The 21,171-nt window shown below is 40.3% G+C and overlaps 1 protein-coding gene across 3 annotated transcripts in view; it reads right to left on the bottom strand.

Annotated features, from left to right (window-relative positions):
* SPMAP2L (sperm microtubule associated protein 2 like) overlaps nt 1-21,171 on the bottom strand; it is a 52,468-nt gene that overhangs the window by 29,144 nt on the left and 2,153 nt on the right. For all 3 annotated transcript variants that reach the window (XM_036084282.2, XM_036084281.2, XM_036084283.2), the window contains exons 2-3: nt 10,967-10,997; nt 636-701 (exon numbers count right to left, since the gene is read on the bottom strand). In XM_036084282.2, coding sequence (XP_035940175.2) covers nt 636-701; nt 10,967-10,997 — 97 coding nt within the window. The remainder of the gene's footprint in view (nt 1-635; nt 702-10,966; nt 10,998-21,171) is intronic.

Raw genomic sequence — 21,171 nt, 5'->3', positions numbered from 1 at the left:
GTAATACAGAAACTCTGTACTTCTGGCCAATTTTTCTGTAAACCTAAAACTGCTTTACAAATAAAGTGTATTATTATTTTTTTTAAGCAATAGGATATCAGAAAAAAGGGACAAAATTAAGGCTTTACTCAGGAGCCAAAGAAGAAAAGGTGTGGTGAAGGATGGGAGGTCAGTGGGTCCTACTGGCTGGAGACCCAGAGAACAGGTTTGCTCTAAGCAGAGGCTTACAGACAGTACGTTAGCAGCAGCAAAGGTGAACCCGAAGGATGGACACAAGAGCTTCGAAGTGGTTTTCAAACCTGTCTGCTTATTAGAATCATCTGGGGGCTTCTAACACTCCCAAAGCCTAGGCTGGACTCTAGACCAAGTAAATCAGGATTTCTGGGGATGGGGCCCAGGTATCAGTGTTTTAATAGGTGCCCAGGTGATTCCATTTACAGATTAATTTGAAAACTACTGACTTAAGATTAGCCTTTCATGTGTTGACTTAACTGAGGGGACAATATTGGTTCAGTGGATTCAGTTGACCACAGAGTGGATAAACCTGGGATGCAAGGTCAGTGGGCAAGTAAGAATCTTACTTACCTATTTAAGTTAACACAATCCTCACAAACAAGACTGTAATGTTGCCTTACCTATCTGGGGTTCCCCATTGTCTTTTAGGCCTAGAAAGATCTTGGATTCTCTTCCTAGAAAAAAAACTAACAAATACCAACTGATTAATTCAGAGAGAATGCTTAGCCATATTTAAATATGGTTATATTAGATAACTCCTACTCAAACAAATCCCATCTTGAGGGGAAAAACCCAAAGTCCTACTTGATGTGATTTGAAGAGTACTGAAAGCTCACAGTATTCAAAAATATTGTGGACCCAAAATTCTCACTCCTAAAGTCATGAATAATATAGAACATAGTGAAACAAAGACAATAAATATGCAATAAAACCAAGAGCTTATTATCTCCAGAAGACCCCAGATAAAATGCACACTTCATGGGAAAAATTCTCCATTCTCATATTAAGTTAATTTGTAAATGGCCTGATGGCACTGGACTCTGAAGAGATGCATAGATAAATTTCAGACAGAGTATTTGGCTTTGAGAAAGCTATGAAATAGGCAAAATATGCCTTGAGTACTACTCAACCCCCTTTCTTCCCTACTCTGCTCCTTTGAACCTTCCCTGATTGTTCTGAACCTACCTAAAGCAGACACAGTTTGTGCTCACCAGGTATCCATGTGTTCCTCCACATTGCCAAGCCTCCCTTCAGTTGTTTAATTTTTTATTTTTATTTATTTATTTATTTAGATTGGGAGGGGGGAGAAGCAGAGGGAGAGGGAGAGAGAGAATCTAAGCAGGCTCCACGCCCAGTGTGGAGCCCTACATGGGGCTCGGTCTCATGACCTTGGGATCATGACCTGAGCTGAAATCAAGAGTCAGAAGCTTAACCGACTGAGCCACCCAGGCGCCCCTCCCTTGTTTAGAGCCATGTGAACAGTTATGTCTAACTTCAGTAGAAGTGTTGAGTATTAATTCCAGGGCAAGCTAAGAGCTTAAGAGCTAGTGTGCCTGCTCCATTTCCCTCCTCCCCTGTTGTAGCGACTCTGGAAGCCACATATTCCAGATGGCACGGCTAAAAGACAGAAGAGGCCAGCCATCTCACACTGGACTGTGACATGAGGGAGAAATAAACTTCTATTGCATTAAGTCATTGAGAGTTTTGGATCTTATTTGTTACTGCAGCATTGCTTATCCTCTGCAGATTAATACACCACGTATGTTACTGCAGCTCATATGGTAGTTATTTATGTACTTGCTTGGAGTTTGAAGGGCCCAATAAATAACAACCCTTTTTTGCCCACAATTAGGAACTAACTGAAAAATAGGTACAGGAGTCAGATAAATAGAATAAAATACTTTCTCTATTATTGATGAAATGGTGTCGAAGAGAGTAGTGTGGATTCCTGATATCCCTGAATTGAACTTGTCCCCCCAAACTGCAAGCCTCCCCCTGCAGGGGCTGTTTCCTATGTGACAGAAAGCCTATGACAAAGATGATTCACCATAGACAGGAAGGTCCCAAAGAAATAGGACCCAGGAGGGGCCAGTTCTCTCTCCCAACTCCATCAAACAGAAGTCATTCCCACCCCCCTGGAGAGTCTAACAAAGGAATAATAAGGCAAGAGGTCAGGAAAATTACTCGAGGTAAGTGCTTTTATATAAAAAAGGAAAAGCATTCTCCCTAAAACTCGCCTGAACAATAGAATTTTTTTTCCAGTTTCAAGTTTTTATTTAAATTCTAGTTAGTTAACATACAGTGTAATATCAGTTTCAGGTGTAGAATTCAGTGACTTATCACCTACATACAACACCCAGTGCTCATCACAACCAGTGCCCTCCTTAATACCCGTCATCCATTTAACCCATCCTCTACCCACCTCCCCTCCAGCAACCCTTAGTTTGTTCTCTATAGTTAAGAGTCTGCTTTAAGGTTTGCCTCTTTTTTCCATGTGCATTTGTTTTAATTCCCCGTATGAGTGAAATCATATGGTATTTGTCTTTCTCTGACTTATTTTGCTTAGCACAATAATCTCTAGCTCCATCCACATCATTGCAAATGGCAATATTTCATTCTTTTTATATTTTGCAAGTTTCACTATATGTCTTGGTGGTGACCTGTTTTTGTTGATTTTGAGGGGAGTTCTCTGTGTCTCTTGGACTTGAGTGCCTGTTTCCTTCCCCAGATTAGGGAAGTTATGTTCAAATACATATGTTCAAATAAACCTTCTGCCCCTTTTTCCCACCCTTCTTCTGGGACTCCTAGGATATGGGTATTATTGCACTTTGTAGAATTGCGGAATTCCCTAAGTCTATATTCATGATCTAAGAGTTTTCTTTCCTTCTTTTCAGCTTCATTTTCCATAATTTTATCTTCTATATCACCTATTGGATCCTCTGCTTTTTCCATCCGTGTTGTGATTACATCCCGTCGGTTTTGCATCTTAGTTATAGCATTTTTTATTTCACCTTACTAGTTTTTAGGTCTTTTATCTCTGCAGCCAGGGTTTCTCTGGTGTCTTTTATGCTTCTTGCAAGCCCAGCTAGGATTCTTACACTGTTTTCCTAAATTCTTGTTCAGGTATATTTCTTATATCTGTTTTGAGCAAATCCCTGGCTGTGATTTCTTCTTGTCTTTTTGGGGGGAGAATTCCTCTGTCTTGTCATTTTGTCTAAGTTTCTGTCTTTTGCGTGTTATGGAAGATGGCATCTTCCCATCCTCTCATCCCCAGGTAAGGGGAACTCGAGCCATGGCTGTTCAGGAGGCCCTCACAGAAAAGTAAATCATCTCCCCTCCTGTGTCTCAAGTTTCCGTCAGATCCCTACCCTCAACCTGTCTGTGCCTGGGCTGCTGGCATGCCCAGCACCACAGTTCTGTGTTTTATCTCTGGCCTGTGGCTGGGATTCAAAACTCCAAATCTTAAAGGACCCAGCAAGGCACGGACCTGCTCCCCTCCCCGAGAGAAGAGGCTCGCAGCGCTGCACCCGCACCTGGCACCACTCTGTCCCAGAGAAGCGGGTGCACAGCCGCACAGGTGTCTGGAGTGTATGGTGAAGCACAGGGAAAAGCTGCGGCCAGGTTATCTGCCCTCTGCACACACCTCTGTCCCCTGCTGTTGAACAGCCACTCAGTGGCACCCAGCCGGTGTTTTGTTCTTGCAGAGAGAATACACTCTCTTCCAAATGTACTCCAGGAAGGGGAACATTCTCTCTCAGTGTGACTCAGGGGATCCCCACCCCATGATGTCTTGTGCAAACCCCACCTGCTGCTCTCTCTTCCCCTCTCTCCCTGTCTTCTCTCTGAGAAAAGGGTTCCCTTCCCTCTGTGGCACTGTGGCTTTTCTCTCCCCCAATTCACGTCTCCGAATCTCGCATCTGCCACCTTCTCTCCCTCTAATTGTGCAGATTGTTTTCTTAATCCTTAGATCAATTTCCTAGTTGTTCAAAAATATGTTGATCTAGGGGCGCCTGGGTGGCTCAGTCGGTTAAGCGACTGCCTTCGGCTCAGGTCATGATCTCAGGGTCCTGGGATCGAGCCCCGCATCGGGCTCCCTGCTCGGCGGGAAGCCTGCTTCTCCCTCTCCCACTCCCCCTGCTTGTGTTCCCTCTCTCGCTGTCTCTCTCTCTGTCTGTCAAATAAATAAATAAAATCTTTTTTCAAAAAATATGTTGATCTAGCTGTGTTCAAGGGATGAGGCAAGCTCAGGGTCCCCCCATTACTCCTTCATATTAACTCTCCTCCCAAGATTTCATTCTTTTTGATGGCTGAGTAATATTCCATTATTCCACATCTTCTTTATCCATTCATCAGTCAATGGACATTTGGGTTCTCTCCATAGTTTGGCTATTGTTGATAATGCTGCAGTAAACATCAAGGGGCATGTATCCCTTTGAATCAGCATTTTTGTGCCCAGTAGTGCAGTTGCTGGATCATAGGGTAGTTCTATTTTTAACTTTTTGAGGAACCTCTAAACTGTTCTCCAGAGTGGCAAGACCAGTTTGCATTCCCACCAAGAGTGTAGGAGGGATCCCCTTTATCTGCATCCTTGCCAACATCTGTTGTTTCTCTGTTGTTGATTTTAGCCATTCTGACAGGTATGAGGTGATATCTACATTGTAGTTTTGATTTGTATTTCCCTGATGATGAGTGATGCTGAGCATCTTTTCATGTGTCTGTTGGCCATCTGGATGTCTTCTTTGGAAAAATGTCTACGTTTTCTGTCCATTTTTAAACTGGGTTATTTGTTTTTGGGTGTTGAGTTTGATAAGTTCCTTATAGATTTTAGATACTAACCCTTTATCAGATATGTCATTTGTAAATATTTTCTCCCATTCTAAAAGTGGCTGCCTTTTAGTTTTGTTGTTTCCTTTGCTGTGCAGAAGCTTTTTCTCTTCATGAAGTCCCAATAGCTTATTTTTCCTTTTGTTTCCCTTCCCTCAGGAGATATATTTAGTAAGAAGTTGCTACATCCAATGTCAAAGAGGTTACTGCCTGTGCTCTCCTCTAGGATTTTGATGGTTTCCTGTCTTACATTTAGGTCTTTCATCCATTTTGAATTTATTTTTGAGTATGGTGTAAAGAAAGTGGTCCAGTTTCATTCTTCTGCATGTTGCTGTCCTGTTTTCCCAACACCATTTATTGAAGAGACTGTCTTTTTTCCACTGGATATTCTTACCTGCTTTGTTGAAAATTAGTTGAGCATATAGTTGTGGGTCCATTTCTGGGCTCTCTATTCTGTTCCACTGATTTATGTGTCTGTTTTTGTGCCAGTACCATACTGTCTTGATCACTACAGCTTTGTAATAAATATAACTTGAAGTCTGGAATTGTGATGCCTCCAGCTTTGCTTTTGTTTTTCAAGATTTCTTTGGCTATTTGGAGGCTTTGGTGGTTCCATACATATTTTAGTATTGTTTGTTCTAGCTCTAGGAAAAATGCTGGTGGTATTTTGATAGGGATTGCATTAAATGTGTAGATTGCTTTGGGTAATACAGACATTTTAACAATATTTGTTCTTCCAATCCATGAGCATGAAATGTTTTTCCATTTCTTTGAGTCATCTTCAATTTCTTTCATGAGTGTTTTATAGTTTTCAGAGTACAGATCTTTAACCTGTTTGGTTAGGTTTATTCCTAGGTATCTTAGTTTTTAGTGCAATTATAAATGGGATTAATTCCTTGATTTCTCTTTCTGCTGCTTCATCATTGGTGTAAAGAAATGCAACAGATTTCTGTACATTGATTTTATATCCTATGACTTTGCTGAATTTATGTTAATTCTAGCAATTTTTGGTGGTCTTTTGGGTTTTCTACACAGAGTATCATGTCATCTGCAAATAGTGAAAGTTTGACTTCTTCCTTGCTTATTTGGACGTCTTTTCTTTTTGTTGTCTGATTGCTGAGGCTAGGACTTCCAGTACCATGTTAAATAACAGTGGTGAGAAAGGACATCCCTGTATTGTTCCTGACTGTAGAGGAAAAGCTCTGTTTTTCCCCACTGAGGATGATATTAGCTGTGGGTTTTTTGTTTATGGCCTTTATGATGTTGAGGTATGTTCCCTCTATCCCTACTTTGTTGAGGGTTTTTATCAAGAATGGAATGCTGTATTTTGTCAAATGCTTTTTCTGCATCTATTGAGAGGATCATATGGTTCTTATCCCTTCTTTTATTAATATGGTGTATCACATTGATTAATTTGTGGATATTGAGCCTTATAATATAGTTTTATATATTCCTGCAGCCCAGGAATAAATCCCCCTTGATTGTGGTGAATGATTCTTTTAATGTACTGTTGCATTCCATTTGCTAGTATTTTGTTGAGAATTTTTGCATCCACGTTCATCAGGGATATTGGCCTGTAGTTCTCTTTTTTAGTGGGGTTTTTGTCTTAACATAAGCCCTGGCCATGGTGTCAGGTAGGATTCAGGCCTGACACAGTGCAAGCAGATCCTTCTGTGAAAGACATGGCCTCCCTAATTAAATGGTGACTGATGCCTCAGGAAGCTCCTTTCAGAAAAGTGGGAGGAGGCAAGGGGGATTAAATCCTTCAGTCAGATTACCTATTTCCATGTTCCTCTGTCTAATTCATTTGCGCTGCTTCAGCCTTTAAGTTACAATTTATTTGCCCTTTAACACCTTGCCTTAGCTGTGGGCTAAGGGGGGTAACGTAAGTAGGGATTCTATGCACACAAACCAGGCCACAGTGTTAACAGTGGGACAGTTCCCCTGAGGCCAGTGTGGTGCTGGCAGCAACCAATCCTGGGGACATGGAACACCCGGTCCAACAATTCTACTCATCTAAGAAATTATTATTCCAGCACCCACACTGGAGATCCTGGGTTTTTATTATTTTTAAATGAAGTGTCATTTCCGTATATTTGGGCACGTTACTTAACTCTCTGAGGTGGGGAAAGGGTTACAATTTTTAATAGGGTGGTCCAAGAAGGCATTACTGATCAGGTTATATTTGCACAATGGCTACCTATACAGATTTTTCAAGGAAAGATCTTTCCATTCCAACGGTTAATTAGCAAGAGCAAAGGCCCTAGGGTAGAAGCATGCCCCAGAAAAATAACAGGAGGCCAGTGTGGTTAGCCTCATCTATAAATATGTCCATCTCAAAGGGCTGCATGCCTAGCAACTTCTAACCATGGAGTGAGTAGTCAATAAATGTTAGCTCCTTTTTCCTTTCCCACCCACAACACCTGGTATGACACTTTGTATATAGTCAATGCTCAGCAAATGCTAATTGACTTGAATTGAATTGGTATTTAATGGTTTAAAATACAAACTTAAGGGCACCTGGGTGGCTCAGTTGGTTGAGCGCCTGACTCTTGGTTTTGGCTCAGGTCATGATCTCATGGGTCAAGAGACCGAGCTCTGCATCAGGCTCCATGTTCTGGGGAATCTGCTTCAAGATTCTCTCCCTTTGCCTCCCCACCAACACGCGTGCGCGGGTTTGCACAGGCACGTGCTCTCTCTAAAATAAATAAACCTTTAAAAAATAAAGAAAATATAAGCTTAGTTTAAGTGCCTTATAAGGGAAAATCATGGAACTATCAGCAAACCTTTATCACTTGAATAGGTTTCTAGACAAAATACAGGTTTAAAGTTAGTAAGAATGGTACCTCACCTCCACCCTCTTTTTTCCCTAATGTCTAATACTCTGGACTCTTCTAATTTCCCCCTTTGCTACTGCAGTTAACCTATCTGCACTTTGTCCCTCAGAACTCTGCTGCTTAATTCACGAGTTCCCAGTCCGAAGTTCTCAAATCCTTAAGGACCTATGAAGATAATAATGGAAGTCCACAACCTTTAGAATATTTCAAAATATCAAATGGCATCCTACACCATCCACAGTCAGGCTGGAGAGGCTTCCCCAAATTTGTTTCTGAATTATATCATCTCCATGTTACTTCCTGCTGATAGGAGGCTCTGACTATATGCCCTTAATTTTAAAAAAATTAATAAATGTAGTTTGTTTTGTAAACAACAACAAAAATCTTTCAAAACATGAAATTGTGGTTGTGGGTAGAGATAACCAAAATATTTTTTGGTGGTAAAATGTTTGGGATCAGCTACGTAATTGATATGATGAAACCCCCAAGTCATGCCTGTTAATATCTAGAAACGATGAAGATACTGTCCTTGGCAAAAAAAAGAAAAAAGAAAAAATCTACATCCTTATTCAACAGAGGAAGGGCTTCATCATGTAAGCACCACATGAGCCAACTTTCCAGGGAGGATGGCTAAGTGGAGAGAAAAGAAAGCCAGAGTTGCTGACAAAACATCTTATATACATTAATCTTTTAAAACAAGTGAGCTTCTGGCTTCTGTCATCACTTCCAAGCCAAGATTTCCCTCACTACCTTTTCTCCACTAGCTAAATAATGTTTTTTTAATGTATCATTTTATAGACCAATGACAGTTTCCTAGTTTATTCCTGTAGACACATTGAGTTGTTACTTCACCTGGAAATAATCTCATTAACATTTGCTAATTCTGTGTGGAGGTCTAACACCTATCCTCTTCATTCACTTCTTGTGTTATTATGTCACCACAACTACATCTCCACCTGTCTCTTCATCTTAACACAGGCTTCCCCCTTCTTCCACACCTGGCATTACCTCACAATGTGTAGTCAGGGTCCTGGGCAGAAACAAAAGAATGTGGTTGAAGGATTTTCACTCTTGAAAGTAGATTTTTTTTTTTTAATGAGGATTACACTGCTGTCCCATGTCTTCATTGATTATTAGTCTCCTATAGTTTGTCAATAGCTCAGAAAGTTTTTGAAATCCTTTAGAACAATAAATATACCTTTATATATCAATAATTATGGAAATGATTGCAGGTCTGAACTTTTGTGGTAATACAAACAAGTCTCTCCTTCAGTCAAAATGCTCTTTTACATTTAACTATGTTGTTTATATTCAGAAAATATTTTCTTTCATAACAATCAGGCACAGCATATTCCTTTAAATTTTTTTAGACAACAGGGACAGGGATAAATAATAAAGATAGCATAGCTTCCTCATAGAATCAAGCCAAATTAACCACTCAAACAAGAGCAAGAAGTGGTATAACAATAAGAGAAAAAATATTTTTTAATTTTTTAACAGATTTTATTTATTTGACAGAGAGAGACACAGCAAGAGAGGGAACACAAGCAGGGGGAGTGGGAGAGGGAGCCTGATGCAGGGCTCGATCCCAGGACCCTGGGATCATGACCTGAGCCGAAGGCAGATGCGTAACGACTGAGCCACCCAGGCGCCCCGAAAAAATATTTTTTTAAAAAACACTCTCTTCGGGGCGCCTGGGTGGCTCAGTCGTTAAGCATCTGCCTTCGGCTCAGGTCATGATCCCAGGGTCCTGGGATCGAGCCCCGCATCGGGCTCCCTGCTCAGCGGGGATCCTGCTTCTCTGTCTCACTCTGCCTCTCCCATATGCTTGTTCTCTCTCTCAATAAAATCTTAAAAAAAACAAAACAAAACAAAAAAAACACTCTCTTCACAGTCTCTTTTTTAAGTATAAAACTTATCAGGTATAAACTATTTCACTGTCTATTTAGCCACAGGAGAGTCTGCTCACCCAGCATACATTTATTTGAAGTAATGTGGTATTTTAAGTGGGTACTTGGTAATACTCAGTAAATGTTAGTTCCACCAGCTCTTCTAACTCAGCCATCATACAACCTTGGGAAAGTGATATAATTTCTCTGAATTTCATTTTCCCTCAGTAAAATCTAGTTGATTATATCTGCCCTATCAACTTCTCAGGATTCTTGTGAGAAAAAAGAAATTTTTTTAACTGCAAAGCATTACATAAAGATAAGGTGGTACTATTTATTGCCTAAAAGAATTGAGAGGAAAAAACAAACAAACTAGAAAGCATAGCAAATAAGAAATCCAAAAAACTCTAGGGATGCCTGGGTGGCTCAGTCAGTTGAGCATCGGATTCTTGGTTTTGGCTCAGTTCATGGGATCAAGCCCCTCATGGGGCTCCGAGCTCAGCAGGGAGTCTGCTTCTCCCTCTCCCACTACCCCTTCCCCCCTCCCTGTGCCCCCACTCTCTCTCTCTCTCTCAAATAAATAAATCTTAAAAAAGAGAGAGAGATCTCTCCCTATCTCAAGGATAGGGAAAATTAAAAAAAAATCCAAAAATTCTAAATAATAACAATAAATGTAAATGTTAAATAATAACAATAAATATGAATGATTTAATCTATTTATTCAAAGAATGGATACAAATAAAATTATTATTTACTTAACAATAAATATGAATGATTTAATCCATTTTCAAAGAATGGATACAAATATTATTATTTACTTCTCATCTATATGAGCCATTGATATTCATCTTTGGTATTTCTCTTTAATGATTCTCCTCTGTTACCTCTTCTAACTCCATCTTAGCCAAAGAAAGAGTAAGCATCAATTTTCAGGGGGCATCTGTTTTGTGTACTGTATGTACACACTTTCTTTTTTCCATAGAGAGCACTTTCTTGAAATTTCATTAGCTACTGTACTTGAAATAGAGACGAGGAGAGATCGGGATATATTGACCTGGAGCTTCACAAAATCTGTGACATGAGATTGTCAATGCAGCATCCCAAGTCCCTTAAAGGTTCAGACCTGGCATGTAACATACACCTAGTATTTAGCAAACAAGTAAAACACTAAGTGAATCTAAGGAGAGTTCTCCTACATCTTAATCTTCTTTCCCCATCTCACTTCTTAATCACTTTATCTCTCATTTCCTTTTTACACAGGAACTGTCATTAGAAAATGGACTTATGGCCAAGAAAAAGCAAAGGAACCCCCATGATAGGTTTTTCCTTCAGATGCCCCAGATTGAGTCTTTCCCATCAGCTAGTTAGTCTGGGAGAATAGTATTATACCTACAGTCTTACCATTTTCTTGCAATGCCACAGGGACCAGGATCTACGAAAAGAAAAGTAAAAGCAAACATTAGATTCAATAAGAATCAAAGATACTATAAAGATAGCGTCACAAATCAATAGAAAAAGAGACTATGAAAAATAACCACCTAGGGGAATTGCGAAATTAAGTATGTCACACCATGTACCAAAATAAATCACAGGTAAAGCAAGGAGTTAAATATTTAATTGAATTAGAGCAAAAATAAGAGAATACCTACTTACTCACTAGATTTTAATCTAAGTTAAAGGTGACAAGAGATATACAGGAATAATATAGATTAAAACTTCTTAAAACTTAAAACTTCTATGTGCCAAAAATTAAAACTTGAAGAGTAAATGAAAATATTTGGCAACAAATATGACAAAGGGTTAATAGTCTTAATACCTGAAGATTATAAAAGTATAGATGAATAAGAAAAACACCAAGGTATGTGTCAAAAGTTGAATGGACAAAGGACAGAAACTGAATTCATATATGAAGACACACATATAAAGACATATAAACAAAAGAAAAAATTCATGCTTGCTTGTAATCAAAACATGTAAAGAATGAGATTTTTTGTAAACTATAAAATTAGCAAAAAAGAAATTTTGCAGAGGATAATGAGACTAGATGGGTAAGATGAGATGAATACTCTTTTGTACTGCTGTGGAAACCTAAACTAGTATACTTTATGAAAAATAATTTGGCAGTATAAGTCAAATTCCTTAATCTAATTCTACCTGTAGAAATGTACCCTAAAGGGGTGCCTGGGTGGATCAGTCGGTTAAGCATCTGCCTTTGGCTCAGGTCATGATCCCAAGGTCCTGGGATCGAGCCCTAAATCGGGCTCCCTGATCAGTGGGGAACCTGCTTCTCTCTCTCCCTCTGTCTCTCCCTCAGCTTGTGTTCTCTCTCTCTCTCTCTCTCGCTCACTCTCTCAAATAAATAAAATAAAATCTTAAAAAAAAAGAAATGTACCCTAAAGAAATTATTCCAAGCATAGCAAAAATGTATGCACAAAAATGTTCATTGTGGTATCAGTGGAAAATTGGATACACCTGAAACATCCAAAACAGAAGAAATGGTTAAGCAAATTAAAAATCATGGTTCAGGGGCACCTGGGTGGCTCAGCTAGTTGAGTGTCTGACTTCGGCTCAGGTCGTGATCTTGGGGTCCTGGGATCCAGCCCTGCGTTGGGCTCCCCACTCAGCAGGAAGTCTGCTTCTCCCTCTCTCTCTGCCCCTTCCCCTGCTCATACTCTCTCTCTCTGTCAAATAAATAAATAAAATCTTTAAAAGAAATCATGTTTTGGGGTGCCTGGGTGGCTCAGTCAGTTAGGTGTCTGACTCTTGTTCTTGGCTGGTCTTGATCTCAAGATCGTGAGTTAAGGCCCTTCACCGGGGCCCGGCATGGAGCCCACTTTGGGAAAAAAAAAAAAAAATCATGTTTAGTTCTTTGCTAAATGTGGGAAAATGTAGGAGATCATACAGGCTAAGTTATGCAAAGGCCTACTATAATAGGCCTCATTAGGACAGTTTGTTCCAGACGGTTTTTTCTTGGGAGTTTTTAATCACATCTGAGAGTTCTGAAGTACCACTGCCTACCCTCTGAAGTATTTTGGGTAAAGGAAAGTGGGTGTGTTCTGGCATCAGACAGATATAGCTCAAACCCCCGTTCTGTTACTCAGCCGTACAACCTTGGGCAAACTGCTTAACTTCTCTGAGACTCAGTTTCCCTTCCCAGATAGGAGGGTAATAGGTATGCCTGTATAAAGATTAGTGACATATATGTAAAGTACCCTGCATAGAGTAGGTGAGTGGTGATCAGAATTATTAGTTACAATTTTAGTGTATCAATGTGTGAGCACTGCAGGAAACACAGCAACCCAGTACTGATTGGGTTTCTACTATGAGCAGCATGGTGCCAGTGTGGAGAGAACAAAAATAAGTAAGGTAAGTTCACCTCTCAAGGAGTTTACAGCATAGTAGGAGATAGGTTACAAACTTAAAAAAAAATAGTAAATGGAATTTTTGAATCGGATATTTTCTATTACTCTACTTTTTTAAAAAAATATTTATTTGTTTTAGAGAGAGAGAGAGAGATCATGGGCAGGGGAGGGTCAAGGGAGAGGGGGAGAGAGAGAGAGGAGCAGACTCCCCGCTGAGGGTGGAACCTGATGCGGAGCCCAATCTCAAGACCCTACGATCATGACCTGGACTGAAATCAAAAGTCAGATGCCCAACCAACTGAGCCACCCAGGTGCCCCATCTATTACTCTACTTTTTAAGGCTAAACTGACTCAGACCTAAGGAAAAGGGGAGAGTAGTCTACAAATACGCCCCTTGTGCCCAGTCATGCTGTCACCCATCACAGATGCAACACTTGTTTTGTGGCTTTTTTGTGTGTCACCAAGCTTGGTTCCCAGCTTTATATACACAGGTCAGAAAGTCAGTATAACACTGAATCAATCCTAAAAACCCTTCTACAAATACTGATAATATGAATGAATAACACTTTTCCTATTGCCCTTTCATGGTAGTTTCTCCCACAGGTAGAGGTTGCACTCTATCCTTTTTTTTTTTTTTTAAGAGAGGGAGAGAGAGAGAGGAGCAGAGGGAGAGGGGGAGAGAGAATCTTCGGAGGCCCACGCCCAGAGCGGGAGTCTGATGAAGGGCTCAATCTCTTGACTCTGAGATCATGACCTGAGCCGAAATCAAGAGTTGGATGCTTAACGGACTGAGCCACCCAGGCACCCCTTGCACTCTTTATTTTAGAAATACTTTTGATGTTATCTTAGCAATTGGTGGGATAGAATAGCTCTCAGGCAGCTATTATTAGCTAATGTCCCAAGCAAAGAACTATCACAATGGTTTCCAAACTTGTCTGCACATTAAAGATCACTTGGGGCTCTTTTAAAAATTGTGGAGCCCAGGTCACACCCTAGACCAATTAAATCCACAGTCTTTGGAGGTGGAACACAGGTACTGGTATTTTTTGAAGCAGATAAGTTTGGGCTCTGCCACAATATTATTTAATGGGTAAGACTCCTGGCTCTGGAATCAGACAGGCTAAAACCAAATCCTGGCTCTAACCAAGAGAGAGAGGAAAAGCATTTCAGACAGAGGAGACAGCAAGTGTAAAGGTCCTGAGGTGAAATCAAGCAAAAGGCACAGGAAGACGGTTGGTCAGGGTGGCTGGAGGGAAGGGAGCAAGAGAGGACAGTAGGATTTGTGGTTGGGCCAGATCCCAGTGAGCCCTGCAGGAGTCTGGCTTTTATTTAAAGGCTACCAGAAGTAAGTCCCTAAAGGATTTTGAGCAAAATGATGAACACCAGCTCCCTCTAAGAGATAATCAGAACATTATGGCTGCAGTAGGCCCTTTAAATGTCTGTATTTTATTCTGTAGCACACAAACCACATCACTCACGTTGCCCCCTACAGCTAAAAAATGCAATGATCCAGGCCATTTGATGGAGAAGGCTGCCATCTGCTGGGAGAGAGCCTGATTAAACCTGTTCTTCCTGGATGGCAGCAGTGAGGCATTTGTTCACTGTGAGTCCCACTGTAAACTCAAGTAAAGCATTTTGTAACATATAAGGATGAAATGTCTAAGTATAACTGTTCTCCACTTTGCCCTCTACCCTGCCTCCTAAGGAGCCCACGTTTGAGATGTTCAGCCTCTAGTCCTGGGTTGTACTGAATGGGATACGACTGACCTACAAAGAAAAGGCAGGGAGCACCTCTCAGAATAGATCTAGGGGGCACAGGAAGAGAAGGTAAGAGAGAGGCAAGCTAGAACTAGAGAGAAATAGGAGAGGTATTTTTGGAGATTCGCTGTCATGAGGATTGGGACTTGGGAAGAGTGATGCCTCAAGAACATTTTTAGCAGGTTGCACTCTATGTTCGATTGTAGAGTTGCCTGTAAGATACTTCAGTAAGGTCTACTTTAGTTTTCAAGGCTTTTTGAAGTAAAATTTGTGCTTGTTTTACGTGCACTATTGTTTTAGAGATTGGTCGTAAAGCAGTCCACTTCTATATGGGGTATGACAATGTAAACAAACAGTGGGATGTTCTTTGATATGATGTAATAAGCTATGTGATCCGTCACTACTGTTCATTCTTCTTGCTCTTCTCCTAGGCACGGCTCCTGAACACTGTGCTTCCCAGTGCCTTAGCTCAGGGTCATCAAGCAAGAGATAGGAGAGCGTGGGGAAGGGTTTTTGCTTGAGATTGAGAAAGCAGAGGCAGAAAAAGGGCAAGTCCTTCCATCTAGTTAAATGACAACAACAACAGAAACCAGAGACTTCTGCGCAAACTAGAGCTCAAAACTATTACATCCTCAAGCTATTAAGCTGTGCCTCCTCTCATAACTATACTTTTGTGACCCTTTTTCTCAAATTTCAAATCTATTTTTCATGTTCATTTTTACCCGATTTCATCTATGTGAAGACAGCACTGGTAACTTGGGCAGCTGCTAAGAAAGCTGGATCCATAACTCACACCAAACCCCAGGATAAATTCTGAATGGGTCAAAGATTTAAATGTTTAAAAAAAAAAAGATTATAAAAGAAAACACATGGGTAATTCCTTCATAACCTAGAAGTGGAAGAAGGCCTAATTATGATTCCAAACAGAAGCCATAAAAGAAATGATTGATAAATTTTACTATAAAAATATTTTTGTGGCAAAACAAAATGAAATAAAAACAAGCAAAGACAAGGAGACCACCAACAAACAGAAATAAACAGGTCATATATACCCCAAAGGGCTAATCCCCTTATAAGTAAGAAAAATACCTAGCAAGTCAAAAGAAAATAGGCAAAGGACATGAAAAAATATATATCAAAAAAATGCTTAATGTCGTTCAGATAGTAAGATAAATGCAAATTAAAACTTAATTGACACACTAGTTTTTCATCATTTCGATTTTCTTTTTTTTTTTAAGATTTTATTTATTTATTTGAGAGAGAGAGAGCACAAGTGGGGCAGAGGGAGAGAGAGAAGCAGGTTCACTGCTGAGCAGGGAGCCCAATGTGGGACTGGATCCCAGGACCCCGGGATCGTGACTTGAGCTGAAGGCAGCCGCTTAACCGACTGAGCTACCCAGGCGCCCGCATCAATGAGATTTTCAAAAAGCCAGAAGTTCAACCACACATTACAATGGTGAGACTATAGAGAACAGACACTTCCATTGCCACTTTCATTGGGCGTACAAAATGCATCACCTCCCATGGAAGGCCATTTTGTTAAATCAAAGTTCCAGATGTGTTAACCCTCCAGTATCCCACTTCTGGAAATTTATTCTACAGGTACACCTGTATGATGTGTACTAAACGACATCATGTACAGGTTTATCTATTACAGCATTGCTTGTAATAATAGCAACATCCTGGAACAAATGAGCTGTTAAACTCACAGTGGCACAACTATGTCATAAAACATGAGGCATCTGCTTTTTTTAAAAAAATGAGGAAACTGGGGCACCTGGGTGGCTCAGTCGGTTTAGCGGCTGCCTTCGGCTCAGGTCATGATCCCGGGGTCCTGGGATCGAGCCCCGCATCGGGCTCCCTGCTCAGCGGGAAGCCTGCTTCTCCCTCTCCCTCTGCCTGCCTCTCCCCCTGCTAGTACTCTCTCTCTGTCAAATAAATAAAATCTTTAAAAAAAAAATTAAAAAAATAAACCACTTCCCTAATCCCTTATAAACCCAAATTAAGGGGCGCCTGGGTGGCTTGGTCAGTTAAGCGCATCCAACTCTTGATCTCAGCTCAGATCTTGATCTAAGTAAGAGTCGGGAGTTCAATCCCCACATTGGGCTCTATGCTGGGCACAGAGCCTACATAAATACATACATACATACATAAAATCCAAATGAAGTACTCTTAGTTCTGTATACTTGAGATTAAATATTTAATCTCTATTTCAGCCTATTTTAGGTAAGTACCTTAAATGAATACTTTGGTCCTATTTTTTTCTGAGTCTTTCTTCTCCATTAAAAATAGAGGTTAGTTAGTATTGCCATTCAACTCAGGAAAATGAAGTGGTTGTGCTGTGGGATACTCCAATCCACTTTACTTTGTATGTTATGTGGATGTGTTATTGTTATGGATGTGTTCAGCCTCCCCAACCACACTGACAGTCCTTCAAGGATGGAAACCTTGTCTTACTCATCTATGGCTCAGTGTCTACACCCTGAACATAGTAAGTGCTCATTAAATTTTAACAAGGACACTGATGATTAGATGATAATACATTGGTAAGGTGATAGATTATGGGCCCTATTCTATAATATAACTTTTAAAAATATGCACCCAGGGTGCCTGGGTGGCTCAGTTGGTTGGGCGACTGCCTTCAGCTCAGGTCATGATCCTGGAGTCCCGGGATTGAGTCCCACATTGGGCTCCCTGCTCAGCAGGGAGTCTGCTTCTCCCTCTGACCCTCCTCCCTCTCATGCTCTCTGTCTCTCATTCTCTCTCTCGCAAATAAATAAAATCTTAAAAAAAAAAATATGCACCCAACCAAACCACCATGTGTCAGTCATCTTTACAGCCCCACAGGACACAAAGAGTGCCTTGGCAGATGCTCAGCAAATGTTTGTTGGATGAAGGGATCTTATTGAGTGAACAGAAGCATGGTGACATGCTGACTAAATATTTCCTAATATTTACACTATTTTATGTAAATATTGTATAAATATGCTGGATGCTTATTAAGCTTTACTAAGGGAATTAATGTAAAGATAGGATTTTTAACAAGGAAAATCTAAAATCTAGAAAACAAATTGATAAGATAGGAAATTTTAAAGTAGTATTTTCTAAAGCAGAGTCTGAGAACTTTTGAGAGAGAGTCTCATCATCAAGCTACTTATGAGGGGGTTACTTTAGGCATCATGGACAGGGAAGGCCCCCTAAGAGTTAGGCTTTCCCACCTTTTAAAATTTGGACTGGCAGAGAAAGACCAGTAACATATGATTTCACTCATATGCAGAATTTGAGAAACAAAACAGATGAACATGGGGTGGGGAGAGAGAGAAAAACCATAAAACAGACTCTTAACTATAGAGAACAAACTGCTGGTTACCAGAGGGGAGGTGGGGGGGGGCGGGGATGGGTTAAATAGGTGATGGGAATTAAGGAGTGCACTTGTTGTGATGAGCTCCTGGTGTTGTATGTAAGTGTCAAATCACTAAATTCTACACCTGAAACTAATATTACACTGTATGTTAACTAACCGGAATTTATTTTTGTTAAAGACTAAAAAAATTTTTTTAAGTAATTGCTATACCCAATATGGGGCTCAAACTCACAACCCAGAGATCAAGAGTCACACGCTCCACCAACTGAGCCAGCCAGGCTCCCCATAACTGGAGTTTAAATAAAAACTTGGAAGATAAATAAATTAATTAATTAAAAAGAAAAAAGAAAAGAAAAATGTGGACTGGGACCTGAATAGGAATTAATCATGAGACACTCCTGTAAAAATAATAAGCATCTAGGGAGAGGAAACCACAAATACAGATTCTGAAGCAGGGGCAAGTATGGGATTGGCCTTTTAGAGAACAAAAAAGAAGTCAATGTGACTGGGGCAGAGTAAGCAGGAAGGAGTGGAAGGCATTGAGGTCAGAGGGCCACAGAACTCTAGAGACCCCTGCAAAGGTTTGGCTTATCCTAAGAGCAATGGGAAGCCACAAGCAGGATTATATAGTAAGGGTGGCATCCTTACTTTATAAGATAGCATTGAGTTTGATCAAGCCAAAAAAAAAATCTACTATTTTTCCCTGACTCCTCTTCCTTCACCTTCAAATCAAATGCATCCAATGCAAGTTGCTAGTTTTTCTATTTCTTGAATTCATTCACTTCCATTGGTACACCCTCATCCCAATTATGGCCATTTCTCACCTGGATTTCTAGATGAGCCTCTCGAGTAGTCTCCCTGATTCTACCCTTGTTTCCTCTGCAATCTATTTGCCATTTTCTGAAAGCGCTCAGTTGGAGGAGTGAGGGAGGAACAAGATTGGGAGAGAAATCAAGACTTCTATTTCAAAGTATATTATTTTTGCGATGCCTATGATATATCCAAATGGAGATGTCCAGTAGGCAGTTTGAATACATGAGTGTGGGACTCAGGAAAGAGAGTAGAGCTGGAATATATAAATGTAGGAGGCAGCAGTATAGACATGCTATTTAAAGCCGTAAGTGTACATAAGACAGCCTGGGAGGGAAAAGTGAAAAAAAAAAAAAGAAAAGGGGTCAAGATGGAGCTCTTCAGAGTTCAGGAAAATAGGGAGGGCTCAGCAAATGAGCCCAAGAAGCAAGCAGTCACATAGGTGATAAACTGGGGGACTGTGGTGTCACAGAGGCCAAGACTAAGAGGTATATATTTCAAGAAGGGAGTGGTCAGTTGTATTAAATGCTGCCCAGAGGTCAAATAAGATAAAAATACTAACACCACTACTAATAATGGCTAACATCTACTAAGCACTTACCAGTACCACAATCTGCTCTAAATGCTTTACAGGTATTAACTCAATTAATTTTCTTAACAACCCTAAGGATAGAGAAGGAACCACTGGACTGGGTAACAGAGGCTGAATGAAGAAATCTTTCATTCAACAATAATTGCTAAGTCCTAACTTGTTCCAGGCACTGCTTGAGGCACTGAGGATGAAACAGTGGAAAAGAAAGGTTTTGCCCTCTGTGAGCTTAATATAAACAGTAAACAAATAGACACATAATATTGTACAGTCAATAAGACAAGTACTTTAAAGAAAATGAGCAGGCTAGAAAGTGTTCTTTTTGACAGAGTGATCTGGTATATCTTTATAAGGTGACATATACTTGAGGGAAGGGTGTCCTGGCAGAGGAAAAGTCAAATGAAATGACTGTGAGGTGGGAGCAAGGAGGCCCACGTGGTCGGAGAACAGAGATGGTGGGGAGATGGTGAGATATCTGGATGGGGATCATGTGGGGCCTTGCAGGCCTGCTAAGGACTTTAGATTACAAACTATATGAGATGAGAACCCCCTCTGGAGAGTTGCATATAGTTTCTGTTCTAAGACCCATGACCACTGGATGAACAATAAACTGGAGTGGGAGGAGGAATGGGGCAAGAGTGGAAGCAAGAGCAAGCAGAAAGCCATTATAGTGGATCAAGCAAGAGATGATAGTGGCTTAAAAAGATGATGAAGCTTTAGATGTTAATAAGTGCTCAGTCATGATATATCTCAAAATTGAGGTTTGCTGATGGTTTGGAGGCTGAGTGTAAGAGGAAAACAGGTGTCAAGAATGACTACAAGGTTTTTTGATCCTAGCACCTAGATGAATGAGTGGTGGTACCATTTGCTGAAATGAGGAACAGTGAAGGAAGAGTAAGTTTGGGTGTGGAAGTAAGAGTTCAGTTATGGACACATTTAATTTTACATGCCTACTAGATACTCAAGTAGGGATATTAAATAGACAACCGGTTATAAAACTCTGGAACTCAAGGGAACAATTTGAGAATTTACCAGCATACAATTAAAGCCATGGAAGTGATGACATCGCCTAGGGAACAAGGAAAGTTCTAAAGAATCTGAGAAAAGCCATCACTCACTTCAACCTAGAGGCTGGGAAGAGAAGTTCCTGACTCAAAAGAAAACTGAGTCAGGAACAATTAAAGACAGGAGGACAATGAAGGCAAGTAAAGAAGGGCTTCCAAGAAAGAGGAAGTGAATGTGTTAAATGAGTAAGATGAGAATGAAGAATTAACCATTGATTTTGGCAAGGCAGAGATCATTATGACCTCAACAAGAGCACTTCAACCAAGTAGAGGAGATGAATGTTAAAGTGGGTTCTTAAGAGAATGAGAAGTGAGGATATGGAGATAATAACAACTGTTTTGAGGAATTTTTCTCTAAGGAGGAGCAGAGAAATAGGAGTGGTACATGGGATTAAGGGAGGGTTTTTTGTTTGTTTTGTTTTTAAGATGGGAATTATTGCTTCATGTTCAGGTGCTGAATGACCCAGTAGAGAAAATAAAATGATGCAGGAGAGAGAGGGGCTAATTTTAGGAGGAAAGAGTTTAAAGTTAGATAGGATGGTATCTAACATACAGGTTGAGAGAATGGCCTTTAATAGGAAAAAAGACAGTTCGTCCATTATTAACAGGAGAAAAGGCAAAGAATATATGTACAGATGCTGGTAATTTGGTAGATTCCA

Source organism: Halichoerus grypus, chromosome 3 (genome assembly GCF_964656455.1).
Source record: "Halichoerus grypus chromosome 3, mHalGry1.hap1.1, whole genome shotgun sequence".
Lineage (NCBI taxonomy): Eukaryota > Metazoa > Chordata > Mammalia > Carnivora > Phocidae > Halichoerus > Halichoerus grypus.
This window is presented reverse-complemented; position numbering and strand designations above follow the sequence as displayed.